The sequence below is a fragment of the Dermacentor silvarum genome, chromosome 4 (assembly GCF_013339745.2).
Source record: "Dermacentor silvarum isolate Dsil-2018 chromosome 4, BIME_Dsil_1.4, whole genome shotgun sequence".
NCBI classification, from domain to species: Eukaryota; Metazoa; Arthropoda; class Arachnida; order Ixodida; family Ixodidae; genus Dermacentor; species Dermacentor silvarum.
In genome coordinates this window covers 206,438,961-206,461,861 of record NC_051157.2, presented here as the reverse complement: position 1 = coordinate 206,461,861, position 22,901 = coordinate 206,438,961, and the positions used below count along the sequence as shown (strand labels likewise).

The 22,901-nt window shown below is 49.1% G+C and overlaps 1 protein-coding gene, 9 non-coding genes and 1 pseudogene across 10 annotated transcripts; all 11 read right to left on the bottom strand.

The window, feature by feature from the left end:
* Positions 1 to 835: 835 nt before the first annotated feature.
* Positions 836 to 917, bottom strand: Trnal-aag (transfer RNA leucine (anticodon AAG)). The gene has a single exon. It is a non-coding gene; the product is annotated as a tRNA-Leu (tRNA).
* A 72-nt stretch (positions 918 to 989) lies between these two features.
* Positions 990 to 1,071, bottom strand: Trnal-aag (transfer RNA leucine (anticodon AAG)). Its single transcript has one exon. It is a non-coding gene; the product is annotated as a tRNA-Leu (tRNA).
* A 5,142-nt stretch (positions 1,072 to 6,213) lies between these two features.
* Positions 6,214 to 6,295, bottom strand: Trnal-aag (transfer RNA leucine (anticodon AAG)). Its single transcript has one exon. It is a non-coding gene; the product is annotated as a tRNA-Leu (tRNA).
* A 69-nt stretch (positions 6,296 to 6,364) lies between these two features.
* On the bottom strand, positions 6,365 to 6,446 carry Trnal-aag (transfer RNA leucine (anticodon AAG)). Its single transcript has one exon. It is a non-coding gene; the product is annotated as a tRNA-Leu (tRNA).
* A 5,102-nt stretch (positions 6,447 to 11,548) lies between these two features.
* Positions 11,549 to 11,630, bottom strand: Trnal-aag (transfer RNA leucine (anticodon AAG)). The gene has a single exon. It is a non-coding gene; the product is annotated as a tRNA-Leu (tRNA).
* Positions 11,631 to 16,566: 4,936 nt separating this feature from the next.
* Positions 16,567 to 16,648, bottom strand: Trnal-uag (transfer RNA leucine (anticodon UAG)). Its single transcript has one exon. It is a non-coding gene; the product is annotated as a tRNA-Leu (tRNA).
* A 701-nt stretch (positions 16,649 to 17,349) lies between these two features.
* Positions 17,350 to 17,431, bottom strand: Trnal-uag (transfer RNA leucine (anticodon UAG)). The gene has a single exon. It is a non-coding gene; the product is annotated as a tRNA-Leu (tRNA).
* A 72-nt stretch (positions 17,432 to 17,503) lies between these two features.
* On the bottom strand, positions 17,504 to 17,585 carry Trnal-uag (transfer RNA leucine (anticodon UAG)). Its single transcript has one exon. It is a non-coding gene; the product is annotated as a tRNA-Leu (tRNA).
* Positions 17,586 to 17,657: 72 nt separating this feature from the next.
* Trnal-uag (transfer RNA leucine (anticodon UAG)) lies at positions 17,658 to 17,739 on the bottom strand. Its single transcript has one exon. It is a non-coding gene; the product is annotated as a tRNA-Leu (tRNA).
* Positions 17,740 to 17,893: 154 nt separating this feature from the next.
* On the bottom strand, positions 17,894 to 19,267 carry LOC119448499 (uncharacterized; annotated as a pseudogene).
* Positions 19,268 to 21,626: 2,359 nt separating this feature from the next.
* LOC119449203 (uncharacterized) lies at positions 21,627 to 22,832 on the bottom strand. The gene has a single exon (XM_037712384.2). The coding sequence runs from the start codon at positions 22,800 to 22,802 to the stop codon at positions 21,627 to 21,629; it is 1,176 nt and encodes a 391-aa protein (XP_037568312.1). The 5' UTR covers positions 22,803 to 22,832.
* Positions 22,833 to 22,901: the final 69 nt, after the last annotated feature.

The following is a 22,901-nucleotide window of genomic DNA, read 5'->3' as shown; positions in this document are numbered from 1 at the left end:
CGCACGCACTGGGTTTCGTCGTGGCCGTATCGACGACATAGCCCGCAACGTGGAACACGGCACTCGCGACGTATATGACCGATGCCGTGGCATCGAAGGCAGAGCGCAGCTCTGCCTGGGACATGAACGAGTGCCAAGTCTTCACCGACACGCAGCTGATGAGGCAGATCGTCGATGGTAACGCCCACCTTCAACTTCAACGTTACGGACCGTGTTGTCGACCCTTTATCGAAGCTGCCTTTTACCTTCCATTTTTCTCTGTTGATTTCTGTCACCTTTCCGAAGGCGGAAAGTGCAGTTCGAACATCGTCGTCTGGTACCCCATGAAGTAGCCAGTAAAGCTTCAGACGAACGCCTCGGTCGCAGGGGTCTATAACCATACAGCGCTCGTCTTTGACATTGAAGGCGTCTGCAGCCAGTATCCTCTTTTTTCCCTCTTCGTCCTTGAACGTTACTGCCCACAGGTGATTCATTTGGTATGCCCCGAGGGCAACCACCTCCGGCAGCAGCGAAAGACGGTCGAGTGCATCGCGGAAATGCTCGCATCGAAAAGGCCTTGCCTTAAGGCAACCGTGCAAAAAAACGGTATTCAAAACTGATTCACCTGTGGGCAGATGCGGCAAAACAACCTGATAATCTTCAGCCGGATTGTCAGAGGACCTGATTCCGCGGCCATTGGCCGCTGTATCCGCTCCGAGGGAGCACATGCTTACACAACCGTTCGCTTCGGAAACCGGAAGTGGAATCGCTCGGCCACGCTACCACTGTTCACCTGCCGAGTGACGGTCGCGTGCGCTTTTTGCCGAAGAGCGCACGTAAAAAAAGTGGCACAATATGGCAGCGGTGGGATTCGAACCCACGCCTCCGAGGAGACTGGTGCCTTAAACCAGCGCCTTAGACCGCTCGGCCACGCTACCACTGTTCACCTGCCGAGTGACGGTCGCGTGCGCTTATTGCCGAAGAGCGCACGTGTAAAAAGTGACACAATATGGCAGCGGTGGGATTCGAACCCACGCTTCCGAGGAAACTGGTGCCTTAAACCAGCGCCTTAGACCGCTCGGCCATGCTACCACTGTTCACCTGCCGAGTGACGGTCGCGTGCGCTTTTTGCCGAAGAGCGCACGTAAAAGAAGTGACACAATATGGCAGCGGTGGGATTCGAGCCCACGCCTCGGAGGAGACTGGTGCCTTAAACCAGCGCCTTAGACCGCTCGGCCACGCTACTTTTTTTTTCTTTATTGCCTGTTTACATGATACAGAAGGGAACAAGACAGAGGGTTTCAAAACTTTTTGAAAGCGAGCAACTCATCAAGCAGTCCCACCCAATCAGGTGGCTGTGGCTGTGCACGGTAGATCTCTGGCATATACACTACATGTTCAATAAAATTTTCCCTTACAGTGTGAGGGTCAACGTCGGCATGTCTTACTGCCATTCTAGTTTTCCATATACTATGGAGGCTCAGGACCATTATCATGTCGTAAGGAATGTCACCATCATTCTCAACTGGTAAATAACGGATTCCATGTGGCGCAATCGGCAGTTCCTTTTTAATAGTTCGCTGAAGGATGTCCCAATGAAATATTGGATCCCAGCAATCGATAAATGCATGTTCCATTGTTTCTGGTTTTTGCATAATATGCAGTTGACTGTCCACGGTACGAAGATTCCTTTGTCGTGTAGCCACGTTTTTACCGGTAAAGTGTTTGTATGTAGCTTGAAAAAGAATGATTTTACATGGGGTTTTATCGGCATTCCTTTCACTCGTTTTAAGACGTCTTGTCCAGAACCTCCAGTGTATATGCTTCTGTACAAGGGAACAGGCAACATAACATCCAATAAATCTCTGTACAGGTTTTTCCTTTTCACTGTACTTAAATATTCAAACGAAAAACGCACCTTAAGTATGCGAAAAGCAGCAACAACTTCGTGCCAGTAACCTCTTATACCGCGTAACGCGGTCTTATTTGTACAAACAATGAATTCAGGTAGTGCATTGTGCAGGCGAACTTGTATCACCGTGCGCAAAAATGGGTCACTCTGATCCCTTAAAAACATAAAACGTGACACAATTTGTCTGATAAAGAGGTGCGACAGACCAAGCCCACCTTTCTTCACGGACAAAAACAGATTAGTGCGACTAGTTCTTTCCCAACTCCCTCCCCAAATAAACACTGCAAAAACTCTGAATTTTTTGTAGGTTAGCCCGGGACATGAACAACACTTGCAACACATACCATAACTTGGCAACTAAAAAGAGATTACAAGTAGTCGCACGTGCAAACATTGACAGATTCCGACCCTGCCATCCCAGTATCTTATCTTTCACCCGCTCTGTTTCTTCTTTCCAATATTGTTCGGGATCGTCATAACATTGTAGAGGGGCACCTAAGTACGTTGTTGGCATTGCTGTCCATTGTACGCCAGCGAATGATTCAGGTTTTTCGCTCCACTCGCCATGCCAAAACCTATGGTCTTCTCCCAGTTAATCTTGCATCCGGCTTCCTTACAAAAGTTACCCGTCAGCCTAACCACCTCTTTGATGCTTTCCTGGTCCTGACAAAAGACAGCAATATCATCAGCGTATGCGACTACCTTGACTTCTGTCGCTTCAAGCATAAAACCGCGCACTTTTTGGCTATTAATTAGGCTCAAGCAGAAAGGTTCCAAGTAAGCATCAAAAAGTAATCATGAAATTGCACATCCTTGCCGAACACTGGAGAGAAGTTGGATTGGTTCACTTAACTTTTTGTTTATAATGATCCGCGTGCTGCACTCTGAGTAGGCCATTTTAACTCCATTTAATATCACTCGGCCTACATTAACGCATTCTAATAATGAAAAGAGTACTTCATGGGATACATTGTCAAACGCTTTCTCCAAGTCCAGTTGCAGCACTGCAACCCGACAGGAGAGGGCATCGCAGCACTCAAGCACACACCGAGCTACATGCGTATTCGTAGAAATTGTTCGGCCCTTGATGCCACATGTTTGATGTGGTCCCACTAGCTGTGTTACGACACTTTGAATTATTTTCGCTAGCACTTTTGTAAATATTTTGTAGTCGCAGTTTGTAAGGCTTATTGGCCTGTTTGATTTTACTGACAACAGTTTAACCGGGTCTTCGCACTTAGGGATTAGCACTATATGAGATGGTCGTAAAGACGGTGGCATTCGCTGTGTTGCATACATTTCCTTGAAAACAGTATGCAGTAATTGGCTGAGCTGATGTTTGAAAGCCTTGTAGAAGGCCGCTCCTAAGCCATCTGGCCCGGGAGCTTTTCCTGCACCTAGTCCATCGATGGCATCTTCAATCTCTCGTAATGTAATTGGTAATTCAAGGTTTGCTTTAATGTCTTCTTCTAAACGTGGCATGAGATTAAGGAAGTCTCGCTCAAATCCTTCTTCTAGTTTTTTCTTGCTTCCAAGCAGTTCGCAATAATGAGCAACGAATGCTCGTTCTATCATGGTAGGTTCGGAAGTTTCCTCGTTTTGATATATTATTGCTTCTATTTCTTTTTTTTTTTGTTGCATATCTCTTTTCGTCACTTAACGCCCGTTTAGTGGGCGTTTCCCCATTCCACAATCGTTCCGCCCGCGCTCGTACCATAGCTCCTTTATATCGTTCTTGGTCGATAAGTTCGAGCTTACTTTTTATTTCTTTTATCTGCTTCATGCAAGATCCAGCATTTTCACACTCTGTACACATGAAGAATTCTAGTTGGCTAATTAATTCTTTTTCTTCTTGTTTTTCCTTGCGACGCAATACAGTTGCCCTTTCTATCGCTTTCATTTTAACATTTGTTTTGAGAATTTCCCAGCTTTCAATGCAGTCATTGGTCTGCGCTATCGTTGAGGAACAAATAATTTCTTTTATATCATTCACAAACCATTCATCATCAAGCAGTTTCGCATTAAATTTCCAAAGATCCCAGTTAAAATTCGTTTCTTTTCGTTTTTCCCCTAAATTAAACATTACTAGACTATGGTCAGAAAATGATACGTGTTTAATTTCGTAACTCTGACACAGTGGCACAAGCTGCAATGCAACGTACGCTCGGTCTAATCGCGCATGACTTTCACCTTGATAGTGTGTATAAACGGATGTTTTCCCCGCCGATAAAATACTACCGACATCTTCCAAATCATAATCGTTTACAAGTACATGTAAAAACTGCGCGCTCGTATCTTTACGTTGTTGTTTTTTGCGCGATCTTGTGGTCTGCACACACAATTAAAATCTCCCATAAAAATTACGTATCGCTCACACTTCAGGTACTCTTCTAGCTGTTCAAAAAACGCTCTACGTGCACTTTCATCATTTGGAGCATACACACACAATACGCGCCACTTAACGGCGGCAAAAGAAAAATCAAGTATGACAAATCGGCCAGTTCCACATATAGTCACTTGTTCTTCAACAATACCAACACTATTACGAATAAAGAGAGCGCAGCCTCCCGAAGTGCCAACCGCATGACACACGCACACGTTGTACTGCGCTCTAAATGGCTGCACCATGCGGTCCGTCTGTTCCTGGCCTTCCACCTTTGTCTCTTGCACTGCTACTATATCTAAATTATTTTCTTGGAAAAGCCGGCTTACTTGGTATTGGCGTCTCCGGCTTGCCAAACCACGAACGTTTAAAGTGCCTAGACGAAGGGGCTTCGTAAGGTCAAGAGCCATGGTTAAACCGAAACAGGTAGACCGCATGGAATTTACCTCGGTATTTTGGGCTGGTATTCGGTTGACTCGTTGCTGCGATGGGCAACGTCGCGTCCAGCAAGCAGTTCGCCTGTCTACAGCGCTGTGGTTCAGTTGCTAGGTGCCTTGAAGCCATGGTGGGTGCTTGGAAATCCTAACTGGGCTATTCGGTGGGCTATGCGTTGTCCCTCGTTACGAGGGCATGATTCCCTCCATTTTCCGGTCAGGAGGGACGGTGGGCTTCGGTTTGAAGCTCGGTCGTCGTCCGGTTTGAAGGCCGGCCTTCATGACTGTTTTGGTGGGCGGTTCGTCACCGCTGCTTGCAATGGGCTTTTCCACTTCGTTGCCTGCTTCGTCGCGCGGTCTCTTGGCAGAAGCACCCGATTCAACTTCCATGACTTGCGCGTCGGCTTGCATTTCCACAGCCAACACTGCTTCCACCATCTTATCTTTGTCTTTCTCCTGCGTTTCCCCGGTCAAAGAGACTTCGCTTGTGGTGTTGTCAGCAAAAACACCCTTCCACGCGTCGGTAGAGACGGCCTCGTGATTCGCTTCCTTCACGTCTGTCTGCTTTCGCGAGTCGCTAGCGGCTTCCTCGGCGTCGGCTTCATCCATTATGAGCTCATTCTCCACGTCTTTACTTGCTTTTCCTGTGATGCTTGCGTAGGTGGTCACGCATTCCGCGTCGGTGTGACCGAAGCGCCTACACTGCGAACAGCGAGGCACACGACAGTCACGTCGGATGTGGCCGGTGGTGTTGCAACGGAGGCATAGTGGTGCTCGGTTTGGCACAACAACCAGAGCGAGTTCATTTCCTACCCGCAACTGGTGTGGTAAGTCATCGATAGTGACACCGGAATTGAGTTTCATGGCGACTTGGCGGGTTGTAGATGCTCTGTCTGTAATGCCACGTACACGCCATTTTTCCTTTGTGACTTCTGTAACTTTTCCATACGGTGCCAAGGCCGCACGCACTAGGTCATCGCTGACGCCATAAAGAAGCCAGTGCAGCTTCAGTCGTAGTCCTTGGTCGTTTGGGTTAACAACAAGGCATCGGCGATTCTTGACTTGTATGTCTCCGATAGACAACATTTTCCTTGTTGCTTCAGCGTTCTTGAAAGTCACGGCCCAAACGTGGTTCATCCGGTACGCCCCCAAAGCGATAACGTCGGGGAGCGCACCAAGCTGTTCCATGGCATCCCGAAAGTCTTCTACGCGGTATGGCCGCATCCGCAAATCCGCATGAAGAAAGATGGTATTCATCACAACCTGACCTGATGGAAGTTGAGGCAGAATAACTTGGTAGTCCTGGTCGACTGAAGCAAAATACCTGTTACCGCGGCTTGAATGCGCCGCTGAATCCGCTCCTTCGGAGCCCATGTTACCCACGACCGTACACAACGGTGGCCGGAAGTGGAATCCCCCTCGGCCACGCTACCACTGTTCACCTGCCGAGTGACGGTCGCGTGCGCTTATTGCCGAAGAGCGCACGTAAAAAAAGTGACACAACATGGCAGAGGTGGGATTCGAACCCACGCCTCCGAGGAGACTGGTGCCTTAAACCAGCGCCTTAGACCGCTCGGCCACGCTACCACTATTCACCTGCCGAGTGACGGTCGCGTGCGCTTTTTGCCGAAGAGCGCACGTAAAAAAGTGACAATATGGCAGCGGTGGGATTCGAACCCACGCCTCCGAGGAGACTGGTGCCTTAAACCAGCGCCTTAGACCGCTCGGCCACGCTACCACTTTTTTTTATTTATTTATTGCCGGTCTTCGACATAAGACAGTACATACAATTTACCACACACTCCAATAACACAAACGCACGCTGTTGTACAAAAAAAAAGTAAGTCGTCCGTCCGTATAGGACCGACGTTGTCACGTTAAAATTCCTTCATGGCTGCCAGAGGAACCAGCCTTGACAGCCAATCCGGTACATACACTTTCATTTTCTGTTCTTCAATAAAGCGAGATACACATTCTTTGAAATAAATCCTCGCGGGCCTCGCGTCGGGATCACAGTGGTACCCTGCCATACGAGCCCGCCATAAACAGTGGAGTGCAATCAGCATAATAAAATCATAAGGAACCCCGTCATCGTCCTTAATTGACCGATACCTGATCCCATGGGGGTCCACTGGCAATTCTTTCTTTAGTGTTCGCTGTAACACGTCCCAGAAGTAAACCCCCTCCCAACAGTGCAAAAAAACATGGTCTATGGTTTCGGGCTGCTTGCAGATCAAGCAGTGCGATCCCCATGGTACAGTACAACCCCGTTCTTTCATAAAAGTCTTGACGGGGAGCGTTCCGGCATGAAGGTTAAAGAAAAATGTTTTTACCCCGGGTGACACCTCCATGCGTTTCACCCGTTTAAGCACATCCTGTCCTGGCCCTCCACTGTATATGGCTCTATATAATGGTACTGGGAAAAGTACATCAGCAAGGTCTCTATACAGTGTTTTCCTTTTCACTTCACACAGATAATCATTGGAAAAGCGCACAGTGAGGAAGCGTACACTTTCGACCACTTCCTTGAGATACCCACGAAGTGTTCCGGTCATGCTTTCTGTACTGACAACATGTTCCGGCAATGCGTCGCTCAACCTGAGCTGGCAAACAGTGCGCAGAAAAGGGTCTCGCGTATCGCGAAAAAACAAAAATCTGTTAACCAGCTGTCTAACAAAGAGATGAATTAAGCCCACACCCCCGTCCTTCACTCTTCTGAACAAGTTTGTTCGGCTGCACCTTTCCCATGTCGAACCCCAGATGAAAACCACAAACACTCTGTGCAGCCTTTGCACGTTTGCCCGCGAACAATGGAGCACTTGCATGACATAATACAACTTAGAGATAAAGAAAATATTGCAAACTGTCGCCCTTGCAAAAATAGACAGGTTAGTTCCTTGCCATCTGTCTACTTTATCTTTCATTTCTTTGGTTTGAATCCTCCAGTATTCCTCGCTGCTGTTGTAGCTGTCGAGGGGAACACCTAGATACCGTGCAGGAGTTTTCATCCAGTTCACGTTCGCGAAGTGGTCCGGTGCAGACGGCCACTGCCCGTGCCATAGTCCAAGGGATTTTCCCCAATTTACTGTGCTGCCCGTGACGTCACAGAAGTGCTTCACTACAGTTATTGCTTCGGTTATACTTGGTTTGTCTGTGCAACACAATGCGATGTCGTCTGCATACGCGAGTACTTTAACTTCAGCCGCTGCCAGCCTAAAACCACGTATTCTGACATTTTCAGTGATTGCCAGACACATTGCTTCAATATATATAGCGAACAGAAGCGGACTGAGGGGGCAGCCTTGGCGCACTGAACGCATGATGTTAATGGGGGCCCCCAGTGACTTATTAACATTTAACCGCGTTGTGCAGTTCTGATACGCCAAGGCCACTCCCTCAGTGATGATGGAACCAACATTAACATGATCTAAGATTGCAAATAAAATAGCATGCGCGACACAGTCAAACGCTTTCTCGAGGTCGAGCTGAAGAACTGCAACGCCGCTATAGGTGACGTCACAGCACTCGAGAACACACCGTATGCTATGGATGTTCGCAAAAATAGATCGCCCCTTGATGCCGCAAGTTTGGTGGTCAGCGACTATTTCCTTGATGACACCTTGGAGTCTGGTGGCTATAACCTTCATAAATATTTTATAATCGATGTTAGTTAATGATATGGGCCTGTAGGATGTGACGAGCTTTAGTTTATCTATTTGATCGGTCTTAGGTATTAGTATAGTGTGCGCTTTTCCAAAGGAAGGTGGCAAGGATTTCTGCTCATATGCGTCATTAAATACCGCAGCTAGCAAAGGAGCCAGTTCGCTTTTAAACGCCTTATACCACCCAGCGCTGAGACCATCAGGTCCGGGTGACTTGCCCAGGTTCAAATCGTCGATTGCTTTCTCGACTTCCCTCTGGGTTATTCTGCCTTCTAGTCTTTCTTTGGTGTCATCATCCAATCGCGGCATACCATGGAGAAAAGCAGTTTTAAACCCATCTAAATTGGCAGCCTGGAATGCAAAGAGCGACTGGTAGTACTCAGTGAAAGCCTGGCCTATGCTTTCGTTGTCTTCAACAACACTGCCGTTCATTAAAATCTTATCAATATTGTTGCGTCGTCCGTGCGCCTTTTCTAGTCCAAGCGCCCTTTTTGTGGGCGTCTCCCCTGCCGCTAGTGCATCGGCACGTGCTCGCACAATGGCGCCTTGATAACGCTCTTTATCAAACTGTTCAAGCTTTTGCTTGATGTTTCGCACGTCGTCTTTGTACGCCCCAGGCTGTCTGCACTCAAGCGTAATAAGCTGTCTGAGTAGTGTTCTAAAACCCTTTTCTTTCACTTCCCTCTCATATTTTAGGCAGCTCGATCGGTCCAAGGCTTTCATTTTAACGTTTTGTTTAAAGCATTCCCACTTTTCCGCTATTGTTTCCGATGTTGCTTCGTGTATTTTATTAACCATATCGCGTACTGCGGCAAGAAATGGTTCATCGATTAGTAGCATTGCATTCATTTTCCAGAGGTCCCAATTGAAAGCATGTCTCCTTTTCTCTATGCCGACTTCACATTTAACCAGACAGTGGTCCGAGAACGACACAGGTACAACACTATAGCCATGGCATTTTGGGATTGCATCCAACGAAATGTACATGCGATCCAATCGCGTATGGCTACTACCCTGAAAACGCGTAAACGTCACTTCATGACCAGCTTCGAGACACTCAAAGACATCGTCAAGTTCATTTTCGCTTATTATATTGGACAACACATCACTACTTTTGTCACGCATACCGGCATTGTTGACTCTGTCTTTAGCGCTCAGCACACAATTGAAGTCTCCTAACAGGATTACGCGCTTATCACACCGGACATACTGTTCAAGGTTCGAGAAGAATAAGACACGCTCATCCACAGAGTTCGGTGCGTATACGCATATGATGCGAAACTCGACATCACTCGTGAAAACATCACAAAAAGCAATCCTTCCAGACTCACAAGAAAATACTCTTTGAATCTGTATTCCTGGCAGCTTCTTTACAAAAAGAAGGCAGCCCCCGGACGTGCCAATCGCATGACCGACCACCGCATAATATCTGGTCGTGAAACGTCGCACCATGCTCCCGGTCTCCTCCTCCCCGTCTACCTTAGTTTCCTGGACGGCTGGTACGTCTATGTCATGGTCAGTGACTAACCGTAGGAGCTGACTTTGCCTACGACTAGCCGCCAACCCTCTCACGTTTAATGTGGCAACACTAAGGGACGGAAACAGAGCCATATTGAACTAGAGAAAAAGTAGGCCCGGAGCATGGTGCTTACCGTTCACGACTAGCCCTCGGCTAGTCGCCTCCGGGACCCTCCGTCTTCCCGGCGGCGTTAGTGGCCGGTGCTTTGTCACCAGGTGTTCTCTCAGGAGGAACGTTCGGTATTGGCTTGAAGCCCATCCGCCTTCCCAGCGGCGTCTTGGTCGGCGGTCCCTCACTGCTGTTGGTTGCACTCTCGTCCCTGTCCTTGGTGTCCTCGTGGGAGCGCTTGACTGGGGCACCAAGGGTCGTTGTCCGGTAGCCGTCGATGACGGCCTTGTCCTGCTGCATTGCTGTTTCGTCGTCATCGGTCGCGTCTTCACCAACGCCTCCGGTCGCCTGGACCTCTGCAGTCGGGAGCTGTTCCGGCAAACTCGGCTTCTCAGCAGCCTCGGCCAACTTGCCGTCTGCACCCTCGTTCGGCGTACCATTGCTTGTCGGTGACGGCACCAGGTCTCCAGCTCCTTTGGCAGCGTCATCCGCCTCCACAACGTCCATGACGTGCTCTGCCGCAACGTCATTCGCAGCTGGGCCTGTCACGGCGGCGTAGGATTTCACACAGTCAGCGTCGACGTGGCCGAATCGTCTGCACCGTGAACAGCGGGGGACTTTGCACTCCCGGCGGACGTGTCCCGTGCCTTGGCAGCGCAAGCACTGCATGGGGCGACCGGGAACAACCACCAGGGCCAACTCACCGCCGACGCGGACCTGGTGAGGGAGGTCCTCCACCTTGACGCCACTTTTCAGCTTCAGCAGCACGGTCCTTGTGGTTGAAGTCTTTTCTCCCATGCCTTGGACACGCCACCTCTCCCGGCTCACTTCCTCGACCTTGCCGAAAGCTGCGAACGCCGTGCGGACGTCCTCGTCGGCGACGCCGTACAGCAGCCAGTGAAGCCGAAGCTTCACCTGCTGGTCCTGCGGGTCAACGATGACGCACCGTCGTCCCTTTACTTGTAGTTCCTTGAGGGCCAACAGTCGTTTTGTGGCGGTCGCATCCTTGAGGGTCACCGCCCAGACGTGGTTAATCTGGTACGCCCCTATGCATAGCACCTCAGGCAGCAAACCTGTCGGCAGCAGGGCGTCCCTGAAATCTTCGACCTTGTAAGGTCTCGCACGCACATCACCGTGCAAAAACACGGTATTAATCGCCAATCGTCCTTGGGGCAGTTGAGGCAGAATAAACGCATATTCGTTATCTTCATCGTTGCGCCTGTTTCCGCGGCCAAAAGTGACCGCTGTCGCTGCCCCTGAAGAGGCCATGATTCGACGATCCGTCACGCTCGGTGGCCGGAAGCAGAATGTGGCCACGCTACCACTGTTCACCTGCCGAGTGACGGTCGCGTGCGCTTATTGCCGAAGAGCGCACGTAAAAAAAAGTGACACAATATGGCAGCGGTGGGATTCGAGCCCAAGCCTCCGAGGAGACTGGTGCCTTAAACCAGCGCCTTAGACCGCTCGGCCACGCTACCACTGTTCACCTGCCGAGTGACGGTCGCGTGCGCTTTTTGCCGAAGAGCGCACGTAAAAAAAAGTGACACAATATGGCAGCGGTGGGATTCGAGCCCACGCCTCCGAGGAGACTGGTGCCTTAAACCAGCGCCTTAGACCGCTCGGCCACGCTACTTTTTTTTTTCTTTATTGCCAGTCCTCGACATAGAACAACACAAATTGCAATGAAAACTATACAAAAACAGCAATATATACATTTGTTTCGGTCCGCTACTGCGGCATGACGTTGTCTATTAAAATTCCTTGAGTTCTGTCCGAGGTTCAACCCTGGACAGCCACTCGGGAACAGGTTGTTGTGATTTCTGTACTTCTATGTACCTCTGCATACATTCACGGAAGTATACACGCGCCGGTCGGGCATCATGGTCATAGTGGTACCCCGCCATTCTCGAGCGCCATAGACAGTGGAGGCCCGTGAGCATGATCAGGTCGTACGGGAATCCTTCGTCGTCATTTACAGGCAAAAACCTGATTCCCTGGGGATCTATCGGTAACTCCTTTTTTAAGGTTCTTTGCAACACGTCCCAGAAATAGACCCCCTCCCAACAGTGGATGAAGACATGATCTATGTTTTCCGGTTTTCTACAAATAAGGCAGTTGGTTCCCCATGGCAAATAGAACTTATGTTTTTCCAGAAATGTTTTAACGTGTAAAGTACCGGTATGCAATTTAAAGAAGAACGATTTGGTGCCTGGTTGCACTGGCATCTTTCTCACCCTTTTCAGAACGTCTAGGCCTGGGCCTCCACTGTACACGGCTCTGTACATGGGTACAAGCAAAACACTATCACACAAATCTCGATATAACTTTTTCCGTTTTACAGTCCACAAATATGCATTTGAAAAACGAGCACGCAGAAAAGAAAGACTATCAACTATTTCCCGGAAGAAACCACGAACTGGACCTGTCATTGTTTCGGTACCAACAACAAACTCGGGAAGGGCTCGTGATAGTCTCATTTGGATAACGGTGCGCAGAAAAGGGTCAGTCGTATCGCGAAAGAAAAAGAACCTGTTCACGAGTTGACGCAAGAAGAGGTGCGCCAACCCAAGACCGCCATCCTTAACACGCCGGAATAGATTATCTCCGCTGCATCGCTCCCAGCTTGATGCCCACACGAAAACAGCGAACACGCGGTGCAGTTTCTGCACATTAATCCGAGAACACTGTAGGACCTGCATTACGTACCAGGTCTTTGTGACAAGAAACATGTTGCATGCTGTAGCTCTCGCAAATATTGACAAGTAGCCCGCGTTCCATTTGTCCGCTGTTTCTTTTATTTCCTTTGTCCGCTCCTTCCAGTATTCGCTACTGTCCTTGTAGGCATCAAGAGGTGCGCCAAGGTACTTAACTGGTGTCGTAACCCAGCTTACGTTCGAAAAGTGGTCTGGGGTAGACGCCCACCTTCCATGCCAAAAACCCAAACATGTCTGCCAGTTCACAAAGCTATTAGTGACTTCACCAAATCTTCTGACGATACTAACAGTATTCAACACACTCTGCGTATCTTTGCAGCATACAGCCACATCGTCAGCATAAGCCAATAACTTGACCTCTGCTGCTTGCAGTTGAAATCCGTTAATGTGATTATTTTGGATTACAGCCTGACACAAAGTTTCTAGGTAAACACAAAACAAGAGTGGGCTGAGTGGACAACCCTGGCGAACGGAGCGCTTCACATTAATGGGGGCCCCCAATGTCTGATTAATTATAAGTCACGTACAGCAGCTCCGGTACGCCATGGTCACCCCCTCAGTGATTATGCGGCCAAAATTGACATGTTTCAGGATGGTAAGCAAGATCTCATGCGAAACGCAATCAAACGCTTTCTCCAAGTCCAGCTGGAGGATCGCCACTGCATCGTACATGGCGTCACAACACTCTAGCACGCACTTTATCTTATGAATGTTGGTCAAAATCGTTCTTCCGCGGATGCCGCACGTCTGGTGCGGGCCGACTATATCCTTGATAACTGACTGAACCCGACGTGCCAGTACCTTCATCAATATTTTGTAGTCGCAGTTAGTCAGCGCTATGGGTCTGTAAGAGGAAAGTTGCTTGAGCTTTTCGGTCTCTTCTGTTTTCGGAATTAGTACTGTATGGGACTGGCCAAAGGATGGTGGAAGCATTTTCAGTTCATATGCTTCATTGAAAACTGCGGTTAGACTAGGAGCTAGGTGGTCCTTGAAAGTTTTGTACCAAACTGCACAAAGACCGTCCGGTCCTGGTGACTTGCCAGGGTTCAGGTCTTCGATAGCTTTCATCACTTCGTTTTCTGTTATTGGTTGTTCTAACGTATCTTTTACTTCGCTCGACAATTGCGGTATTCGCTCCAAAAATAGGCGTTTGAATCCTTGCATATTGACGGGCCTGAATGCGAAAAGCTTTTGAAAATGTTCAAAGAAAGCACACCCTATGTTATGGTTATCGGTTACGTCAACCCCGTCGCGTTCGATGGCCTCAATATGCTTGCGTCTGGAGTGCTTTTTTTCTAATCCCAGCGCTCTTTTCGTAGGCATTTCGCCGCATGCCAGCCTTTCTGCTCTCGCGAGCACCAGTGCACCCCGGTAGCGCTCTTCGTCAAATGCCTCAAGTTTCTTCTTAACGGCACGCATATCTTCTTTATAAGCGCCCGGTTGCGTGCATTCGAGCTTTGCAAATTTATCCAGCATTGATTTTAAAGCGTTTTCTCTTGCCTTCTTTTCATATTGCAGTACGCTACCCCTTTCGATTGCCTTCATTTTAATAGTTTGCTTCAGCAACTCCCATTCCTCGCCTAACTTGATGGAACTGTCATTTCCAAAAGTGTTCAGAGCAGCCACTACCTTTTCGTTAAAAGTGTCATCTCGTAGCAGCTCCGCATTCATTTTCCACAGTTCCCACACAAATTTGCTTCCTTCTTTCTTGTGGCCAACCCTGCATTTTACCAGGCAGTGGTCAGAAAAGGATACTGCAGTCACTGCATAATACTGGAATTTTTCGACTAAGTCATCTGACAAATAAATACGGTCCAATCGCGCGTGACTTGTGCCCTGGAAATGAGTATACCTCACGTCTCGGTCCCCCCGAAAACACTCAGCGATGTCCTCCAATTCGTATTCGCGTAGAATCTGTGCCAGGGTATCACTGCTTTTGTCATGAACTATGCGTCGCGTAGACCTATCCTGGGCACTCAATACGCAATTGAAGTCACCAACTAAGGCCATCATTTTGTGCACCGAGAGGTGATGCTGTAGGTTAAGAAAGAAATTTGCCCTTTCTTCCACTGTATTAGGTGCATAAACACACAACACGCGCCAGTGGACATCGCAATAGCTGAAGTCACAAACGATAAGACAGCCAGAGGTGCATGAAAAGTAACCTTCCATAACAAGCCCTGGGAGCTTCTTCACGAACAATACACATCCAGCCGACGTCCCTACGGAGTGGCTCACTACCGTATAGTACGTATAGGTGAACCTTTGCACCATGCTCCCGGTCTGCTCCTCGCCGTCTACCTTGGTTTCTTGCACGGCTAAAACGTCGAGGTCCTGGTCCACTAGTAGTCGGTACACCTGACTCTGTTTCCTTTTGGCGGCCAGACCTCGAACGTTTAGCGTGCCGAGGCTAAGCGACGGGTTGGAAGCCATTACTAATACAAGAAGGGGGGGGGGGGGGGAAGGCCCGGAGCATGGTGCTCACCTTAACGTCTAGCAGTCCGCTAGACGCCTCCGTGGCCATCCGGTGGCCGTCGGTCGACTTCGTCTGGGGTCGGCTTCGCGGCTGGCCTACGGTCGGCCTCCAGGTTCGGCTTAGGCTTGATGGTCGAACGCCTTCCGGACAACGTCTTAGCGGGTGGAGCCTCAGAGTCACCGCCGGCCTTTCCGTCGACTTTCTCGTCCTGCTGCAGGGACCTCTTGACCGATGCCGAGACGCCTTCGATGCGGGCGTTGGTGGGGGTCGTGCTATCTTCTGCTGCCAGAGTAGCGTCAGTAGCCTGCTGGGGGCTCTCGTTCTCTGCCGGGGTCTCCGTCACGCTCCCGAGAGTTGCTGCTGGCTCCGTGGGGGTAGGGACATCATCCCGTCCTCCTTTCGTCGGGGTGGTCGTCTCGCTCGCTTCTGCCGCCGCGTTGCCGCTTCCGGCTCCCTTGGCCGCGTCCTCCGCCTCGATGACGTCCATCATGTGCTCTGATGTCAAAGGCTCGCTCTCTGCCGAACCCGCGGCTACTGCGTAAGAGCGTACAGAGTCCGCGTCGGTGTGGCCGAAAAGCCTGCACCTGGAGCAACGGGGAACCTTACATTCTCGTCGTACGTGGCCAGAACCCCGACAGCGCAGACACTGCATAGGGCGACCTGGGGCGACCACAAGCGCGAGTTCCCCGGCGACGCGTATCTGATGGGGCAAGTCGTCGACCTTCATCCCAGACTTGAGCTGCAGTAGCACTGCTCGAGTCGTTGAGCCCTTGTCAGAGACGCCATCCACTCGCCAGCGCTCGCGGGTCACTTCGGTCACTTTGCCGGAGGAGGCCAACGCCGTCTTCACGTCCTCGTCTTCAACACCGTGCAGAAGCCAGTGGAGACGCAGCTTCACCTGTTGTTCCTTCGGGTCGATCACCAGGCAGCGACGCCCCTTGACCTGCAGCTCCTTCAGCGCCGCCAGCTTTTTGGAAGCCTCGGCTGTGTTCATCGTCACCGCCCACACATGGTTGATTTGGTACGCTCCAACGGCGACGACGCCCGAGAGCATACCAACAGCTTGAAGCGCGTCCCGAAGATCTTCTACACGGAACGGGCGAACACGAGCGTCGCCGTGCAAAAAAACCGTATTTAATACGATGCGTCCTGTTGGTAGTCGTGGCAAAATAATCTGGTAGCCCTTAGCATCCTCAGTCAAAGGCCTGTTGCCGCGGCTGACAGCCGCATTAGCCGGTCCAGTGGAGCCCATGATACCGCGATCCGTTAAGCTCGGAAGCCGGAAGCAGAATCTCGGCCACGCTACCACTGTTCACCTGCCGAGTGACGGTCGCGTGCGCTTTTTGCCGAAGAGCGCACGTAAAAAAAGTGACACAATATGGCAGCGGTGGGATTCGAGCCCACGCCTCCGAGGAGACTGGTGCCTAAAACCAGCGCCTTAGACCGCTCGGCCACGCTACCATTTTTTTTTCTTTATTGCCAGTCCTCGACATAGAACAACACAAATTGCAATGAAAACTATACAAAAACAGCAATATATACATTTGTTGCGGTCCGCTACTGCGGCATGACGTTGTCTATTAAAATTCCTTGAGTTCTGTCAGGGGTTCAACCCTGGACAGCCACTCGGGAACAGGTTGTTGTGATTTCTGTACTTCTATGTACCTCTGCATACATTCACGGAAGTATACACGCGCCGGTCGGGCATCAGGGTCACAGTGGTACCCCGCCATTCTCGAGCGCCATAGACAGTGGAGGCCCGTGAGCATGATCAGGTCATACGGGAATCCTTCGTCGTCATTTACAGGCAAAAACCTGATTCCCTGGGGACCTATCAGTAACTCCTTTTTTAAGGTTCTTTGCAACACGTCCCAGAAATAGACTCCCTCCCAACAGTGGATGAAGACATGATCTATGTTTTCCGGTTTTCTACAAATAAGGCAGTTGGTTCCCCATGGCAAATAGAACTTATGTTTTTCCAGAAATGTTTTAACGTGTAAAGTACCGGTATGCAATTTAAAGAAGAACGATTTGGTGCCTGGTTGCACTGGCATCTTTCTCACCCTTTTCAGAACTCGGCCACGCTACCACTGTTCACCTGCCGAGTGACGGTCGCGTGCGCTTTTTGCCGAAGAGCGCACGTAAAAAAAAGTGACACAACATGGCAGCGGTGGGATTCGAACCCACGCCTCCGAGGATACTGGTGCCTAAAGCCAGCGCCTTAGACCGCTCGGCCACGCTACCACTGTTCACCTGCCGAGTGACGGTCGCGTGCGCTTTTTGCCGAAGAGCGCACGTAAAAAAAGTGGCACAACATGGCAGTGGTGGGATTCGAACCCACGCCTCCGAGGCGACTGGTGCCTAAAACCAGTGCCTTAGACCGCTCGGCCACGCTACCACTGTTCACCTGCCGAGTGACGGCCGCGTGCGCTTTTTGCCGAAGAGCGCACGTAAAAAAAGTGACACAACATAGCAGCGGTGGGATTCGAACCCACGCCTCCGAGGAGACTGGTGGCTAAAACCAGCGCCTTAGACCGCTCGGCCACGCTACCACTGTTCACCTGCCGAGTGACGGTCGCGTGCGCTTTTTGCCGAAGAGCGCACGTAAAAAAAGTGACACAACATGGCAGCGGTGGGATTCGAATCCACGCCTCCGAGGAGACTGGTGCCTAAAACCAGCGCCTTAGACCGCTCGGCCACTTTTTTTTTTCTTTATTGCCGGTCTGTCACAGATACAAAGCATTCACCTTACTTTGGAGAGAACAAAACAGTGTTATAATGAGCATTACGTGTCCTTGTGTTAGTGCATGTATTAAAAACGCTTTAAGGTTACCAGTGTATCTAACACAGGTAACCAGTCTGGTGGCTCAACCTGCAATTTATACACATCTCTTATTTGAGAGACACTTTCAATAAAATACTGTCTGGCTGGTTTGGCGTCCACATCAGCATTTCGTATGGCCATTCGTGTTTTCCAAATGCTGTGTAGGCTCAGAGTCATGATCATGTCATAGGGCACGCCATTTTCATTTTCAACCGGGAGAAAGCGGATACCGTAGGGTGATATAGGGAGTTCTTTTTTCAGTGTCCTCTGCAAGACATCCCAGTGGAATATTGCATCCCAGCAATCTAAGAAAATGTGTTCGATTGTCTCAGGCTTTGAGCAGATGAGACAGTTAACTGACCATGGTACAAACAGTCCTTTCTCTTTCAACCATGGTTTTACTGGAAGAGTGTTGGTGTGAAGCTGAAAGAAAAACGTTTTAACTGAGGATCGGACTGTCATTCTTTTAACACGTTTCAACACGTCACGTTCGGAGCCCACACAGTACATGGCACGATATAGAGGCACTGGTAACATAATGTCAATAACATCTTGTATAAACGCTTTTTTGACACATTACTTAGATACGCCATTGAAAATCTAACTTTTAGCATTCTAAACGACATAACAACCTCACGAAGAAAGCCGCGAACACATCTTTCTTTTCTGGTACTCGATACAATAAATTCAGGAATTACGTCACTCAATCGTAATTGCAAAATTGTTCGCAGAAATCCGTTCTTTTGGTCGCGCAAAAAAAAATAAACCTTGATACAACTTGCTTGAGAAATAAATGCACTAAACTTAGTCCTCCGCTACGGACTGATCGAAATAAATTTGTTCTACTTGTTCTTTCCCATGTTGAACGCCACACGAACACTGCGAAGACTCTGTGTAACTTTTGCACGTTGGCACGAGACATACATAGCACTTGAAGAACATACCACACTTTTGCGACTAAAAACACGTTGCAAACTGTAGCGCGCGCGAAAACGGAGAAATCGCGCCCACCCCATTTATCAGTTTGTTCTTTAACACGTTTGGTTTCTTCGTTCCAGTATTGGGTGGTATCGCGGTAGTGTTCTAAGGGCACTCCGAGATATTTGACTGGTGTCACAGTCCATTTCATGTTAGCGAAGTAATCTGGAGTGTTGACCCACGGTCCGTGCCAGAAGCCCAAACATTTTTCCCAATTGATTACACTGCCCGTGAGCGAGCAAAATAACTCTGCTTCTTTAACGCTTTCCTTAACGCTTTCCTTGTCGTCACAGAAGACTGCTATGTCGTCAGCATAACATAGTACTTTCACTTCGCTTGTGAGCAATCTGAAGCCGTATATTTTATCATTGTTGAGAATCTTTAAGCAGAAAGGTTCGAGAAAAATTGCGAACAATAATGATGATAATGGGCACCCTTGCCTGATACTACACTGAACGCTGAAGCTTTCACTAACAGTTTTGTTCACAATTATGCTAGCTGAACTGTGAGTGTAACACATTTGCACACCAGTAGTAATCACAGACCCAACATTAATATACTGCAAAAGACTAAATAGAATTTCATGGGATACGCGATCGAAAGCTTTTTCTAGGTCAAGTTGTAACATAGCCACCCGTTCTGAAAAATCGTCGCAGTATTCAAGTATACTTCTGGTAACATGAATGTTGGTAAATATCGAGCGTCCTCTGATTCCACAAGTTTGGTGAGGTCCTACCAAAACTGTGATCACGGTTTGTAATCTTTTTGCTAGTACTTTCATATATATTTTGTAGTCAACGTTGCTTAAACTTATCGGTCGATAGGACGTGACCGATAAGAGCTTGACCGGGTCATCTGTTTTTGGGATTAATACAATGTGAGAGCACTTGAAAGATGGGGGCACTACATTTTCTTTATATGCTTCAGTTATTACACAATGCAGGGCTTTTGCCAGATCTTCTTTAAAAGCTTTGTAAAAAGAACTGCTTAAACCATCCGGGCCTGGAGATTTCCCTACAGTTAATTCATCAATTGCTTCTTCAATTGCACGCGCGGTAATATCTGCTTCAAGACGCGTCTTCACATCATCGTCTAATCTTGGCATTAAGTGAAGGTACTCATTTTCAAAGCCGGTTGCAATTTTCATTTTATGACCTAACAGATTTCTAAAGTACTCTACAAAAGCAAGTTCAATTATCCGTTTGTCATTTGTTATGGCACCCTCATACTGTATTTCTTTTATTTCATTTTTAACGGCATAACTTTTTTCGTCCGTTAACGAGCGTTTGGTCGGCCTTTCTCCCAACCACAATCTTTCGCTACGAGCGCGAACAATGGCCCCTTTATACCTCTCGACATCTATAGCCTCCAGTTTGTCTTTTATTCCTTTAATTTCATTATTCAATGCCCCTGTTTGTAGGCTTTCTGCGTTCAGCAAGTAGTCCAATTGACTACGGAGTACATTTTCCTTGTTTCTTTCACTGCGTCGCATGGCGCATGCTCCCTCGATTGCATTGATCTTTATTTCTTGTTTGAACAGCTCCCACTCAGCGATAAAGCTGTCCGTTTTAGACAGAAGTCTTTCAATACTTTCTTTTGCTTTTTTCATAAACTTATCATTGTCCAGAAGCTTGTCATTAAACTTCCAAAGTGCCCAACTGAACGACGGCCCTTTGCGCTTTGCTCCTAAGGAAATCATAACCAAGCTGTGATCACTGAACGAAACATGTTTGACGTTGTAATCTTGGCATAACGGCACTATATTTGCAGATATGTATACTCTATCCAAGCGTGCATGGCTTGCACGTTGGAAATGAGTGAACTGTGGCCGTCTACCGCCAGCTAGAATATGACCGATATCTTCGAGAGAGTGGTCCTGAACTATCGTGCTTAATTTCATGGCACTGTTGTCGCGTACTGGTTCGTTCCGTGCTCTATCGGCAGCAGAACACACACAGTTAAAATCACCCAGGAATAGAATTATCCTTTCGCTATTTAAAAAGGATGCAACACTTTCAAAAAAATCGTAGCGCTCGGTTTCTCTGTTGGGCGCGTACAAACAAATGGCCCGCCACTTCAAAGCAGAGAACAAGAAATCACACACAACTAACCGTCCAGTTTTACACACAGTCACAGTCTCTACTACGATTCCTAGGGAGTTACGTAATAACAAGGCACATCCGCCGGACGACCCCACTGCATGACAAACACATACATAATAGCGTCGAGTAAATGGTTCTACCATGCGGTCTGTCTGAGCCTGGCTTTCGACTTTCGTTTCTTGAATCGCTACGATGTCGAGGTCATTCTCCAGTAAAAGACGGCTCACTTGATACTGTCGACGCCTTGAAGAAAGGCCTCGCACGTTTAGCGTGCCTATGCTAAGGGGCTCGTCAAGTCTTACTACCATTTATAAGAGTGATCAAACAGGTCGCATGGCGCTCACCTCGTTCTGTGGGACACTGAAAATTCACTCGTAGCTGGTGTTTCTGCGGTTGCCACGGGCGAACACACCATGAGTGCCTTATCAACAAGGCACTGGGGTTCAAGCCCCTCAGCTTGTCCTCCCTCACTTTTTGCATGCGTAGCGCCTGAACCAGGGGGTTGAGACAGTACAGGCCTCTCTGAAACAGGGGGCTACGAGCCCCCTGGAATGTGACGGTCCGGCGGTACGTTGGGTTTCGGCTTGAAGCTCGGGCGGCGCCCTTGGGACGCTTTAGTGGGTTGCTCGCCGGCATTGGGCTCGTTTGAGGCTCCATTCCCTGCTGCTGTTTCCTCACGTGTTCTTTTCCCTGCGCCGATCTTCGAATCCGTCATATCAACGTCTTCGGACTTTTCCAAAGGGGTCGGCTGGCTCATATTTTTTTCCACTGAGCTGCTGGAAGCACTGGTTGTCGTCACAGGAGACGGTACAGGTTGTACAACCTGCTTGTCGTTATCCTGTTTCTCGTCTGCATTGGGCGACTGGAGCGAAGGGGGCGTTTCCTCCGACTCGGGTTCTCCGGTCTTGCTGGTGGCAACTTCCTCAGCTTCCAATTCATCCATTTGTAGCTCTGCATTGTCGTCCCACGCAGAGCGCCCTGTGACCTTCGCGTAAGTCCTCACGCAGTCTTCCTCAGCGTGGCCAAAGCGTTTGCACAGTGCGCACCGAGGGACACGACATTCGCGTCGTATATGACCGGTTCCTTTACACCGTAGGCAGAGTGGAGCTCTTCCGGCCACTACTACCAACGTCAGGTCTCCTGCTACTCGTAGTTGATGTGGAATGTCTTCCTTGGTATACCCTGCCTTGAGTTGAAGGCTGATAATGCGCGTTGTAGAGCCTTTGTCTGATAAACCTTCCGTTCGCCATCGCTCTCTTGCAACTTCGGTGACCTTACCGTAAGGTGCAAGCGCAGTCCGTATGTCTTCGTCGTCTACGTAATGAAGCACCCAATGGAGCTTTAGTCGAACGTCCTGGTTGTTCGGGTCCACAACGACGCAACGGCGGTCCTTCACGGAAACGTCGGTTGCAGAAAGCAGTCTCTTCTTTGCCTCCGTATTCTTGAGGGTGACCGCCCACACGTGGTTCATTTGGTATGCCCCTAACGCTTCAACGTCAGGGAGCATTGCCAAACGCCCAAGAGCATCTCGGATGTCTTCTATACGGTAGGGTCTTCCTCGAACATCCGCATGAAAAAATACAGTGTTTAAAACAATACGACCAGTTGGAAGAGGAGGCAAAATGATTTCGTAATCCTGGTTGGCACTGGCAGCATTCCTGTTACCGCGGCTAAACATGGCCGCTGACACCGCCCCAGAGGAGCGAAACATTCCTCGACCGTTCACGGCGGTGGCCGGAAGTGGAATCCTAGACCGCTCGGCCACGCTACCACTGTTCACCTGCCGAGTGACGGTCGCGTGCGCTTTTTG

Bases quoted from the DNA above. Each gene is read 5' to 3' on its own strand.
- LOC119449203 (XM_037712384.2), bottom strand. From the start codon at position 22,802: ATGTTTCGCTCCTCTGGGGCGGTGTCAGCGGCCATGTTTAGCCGCGGT.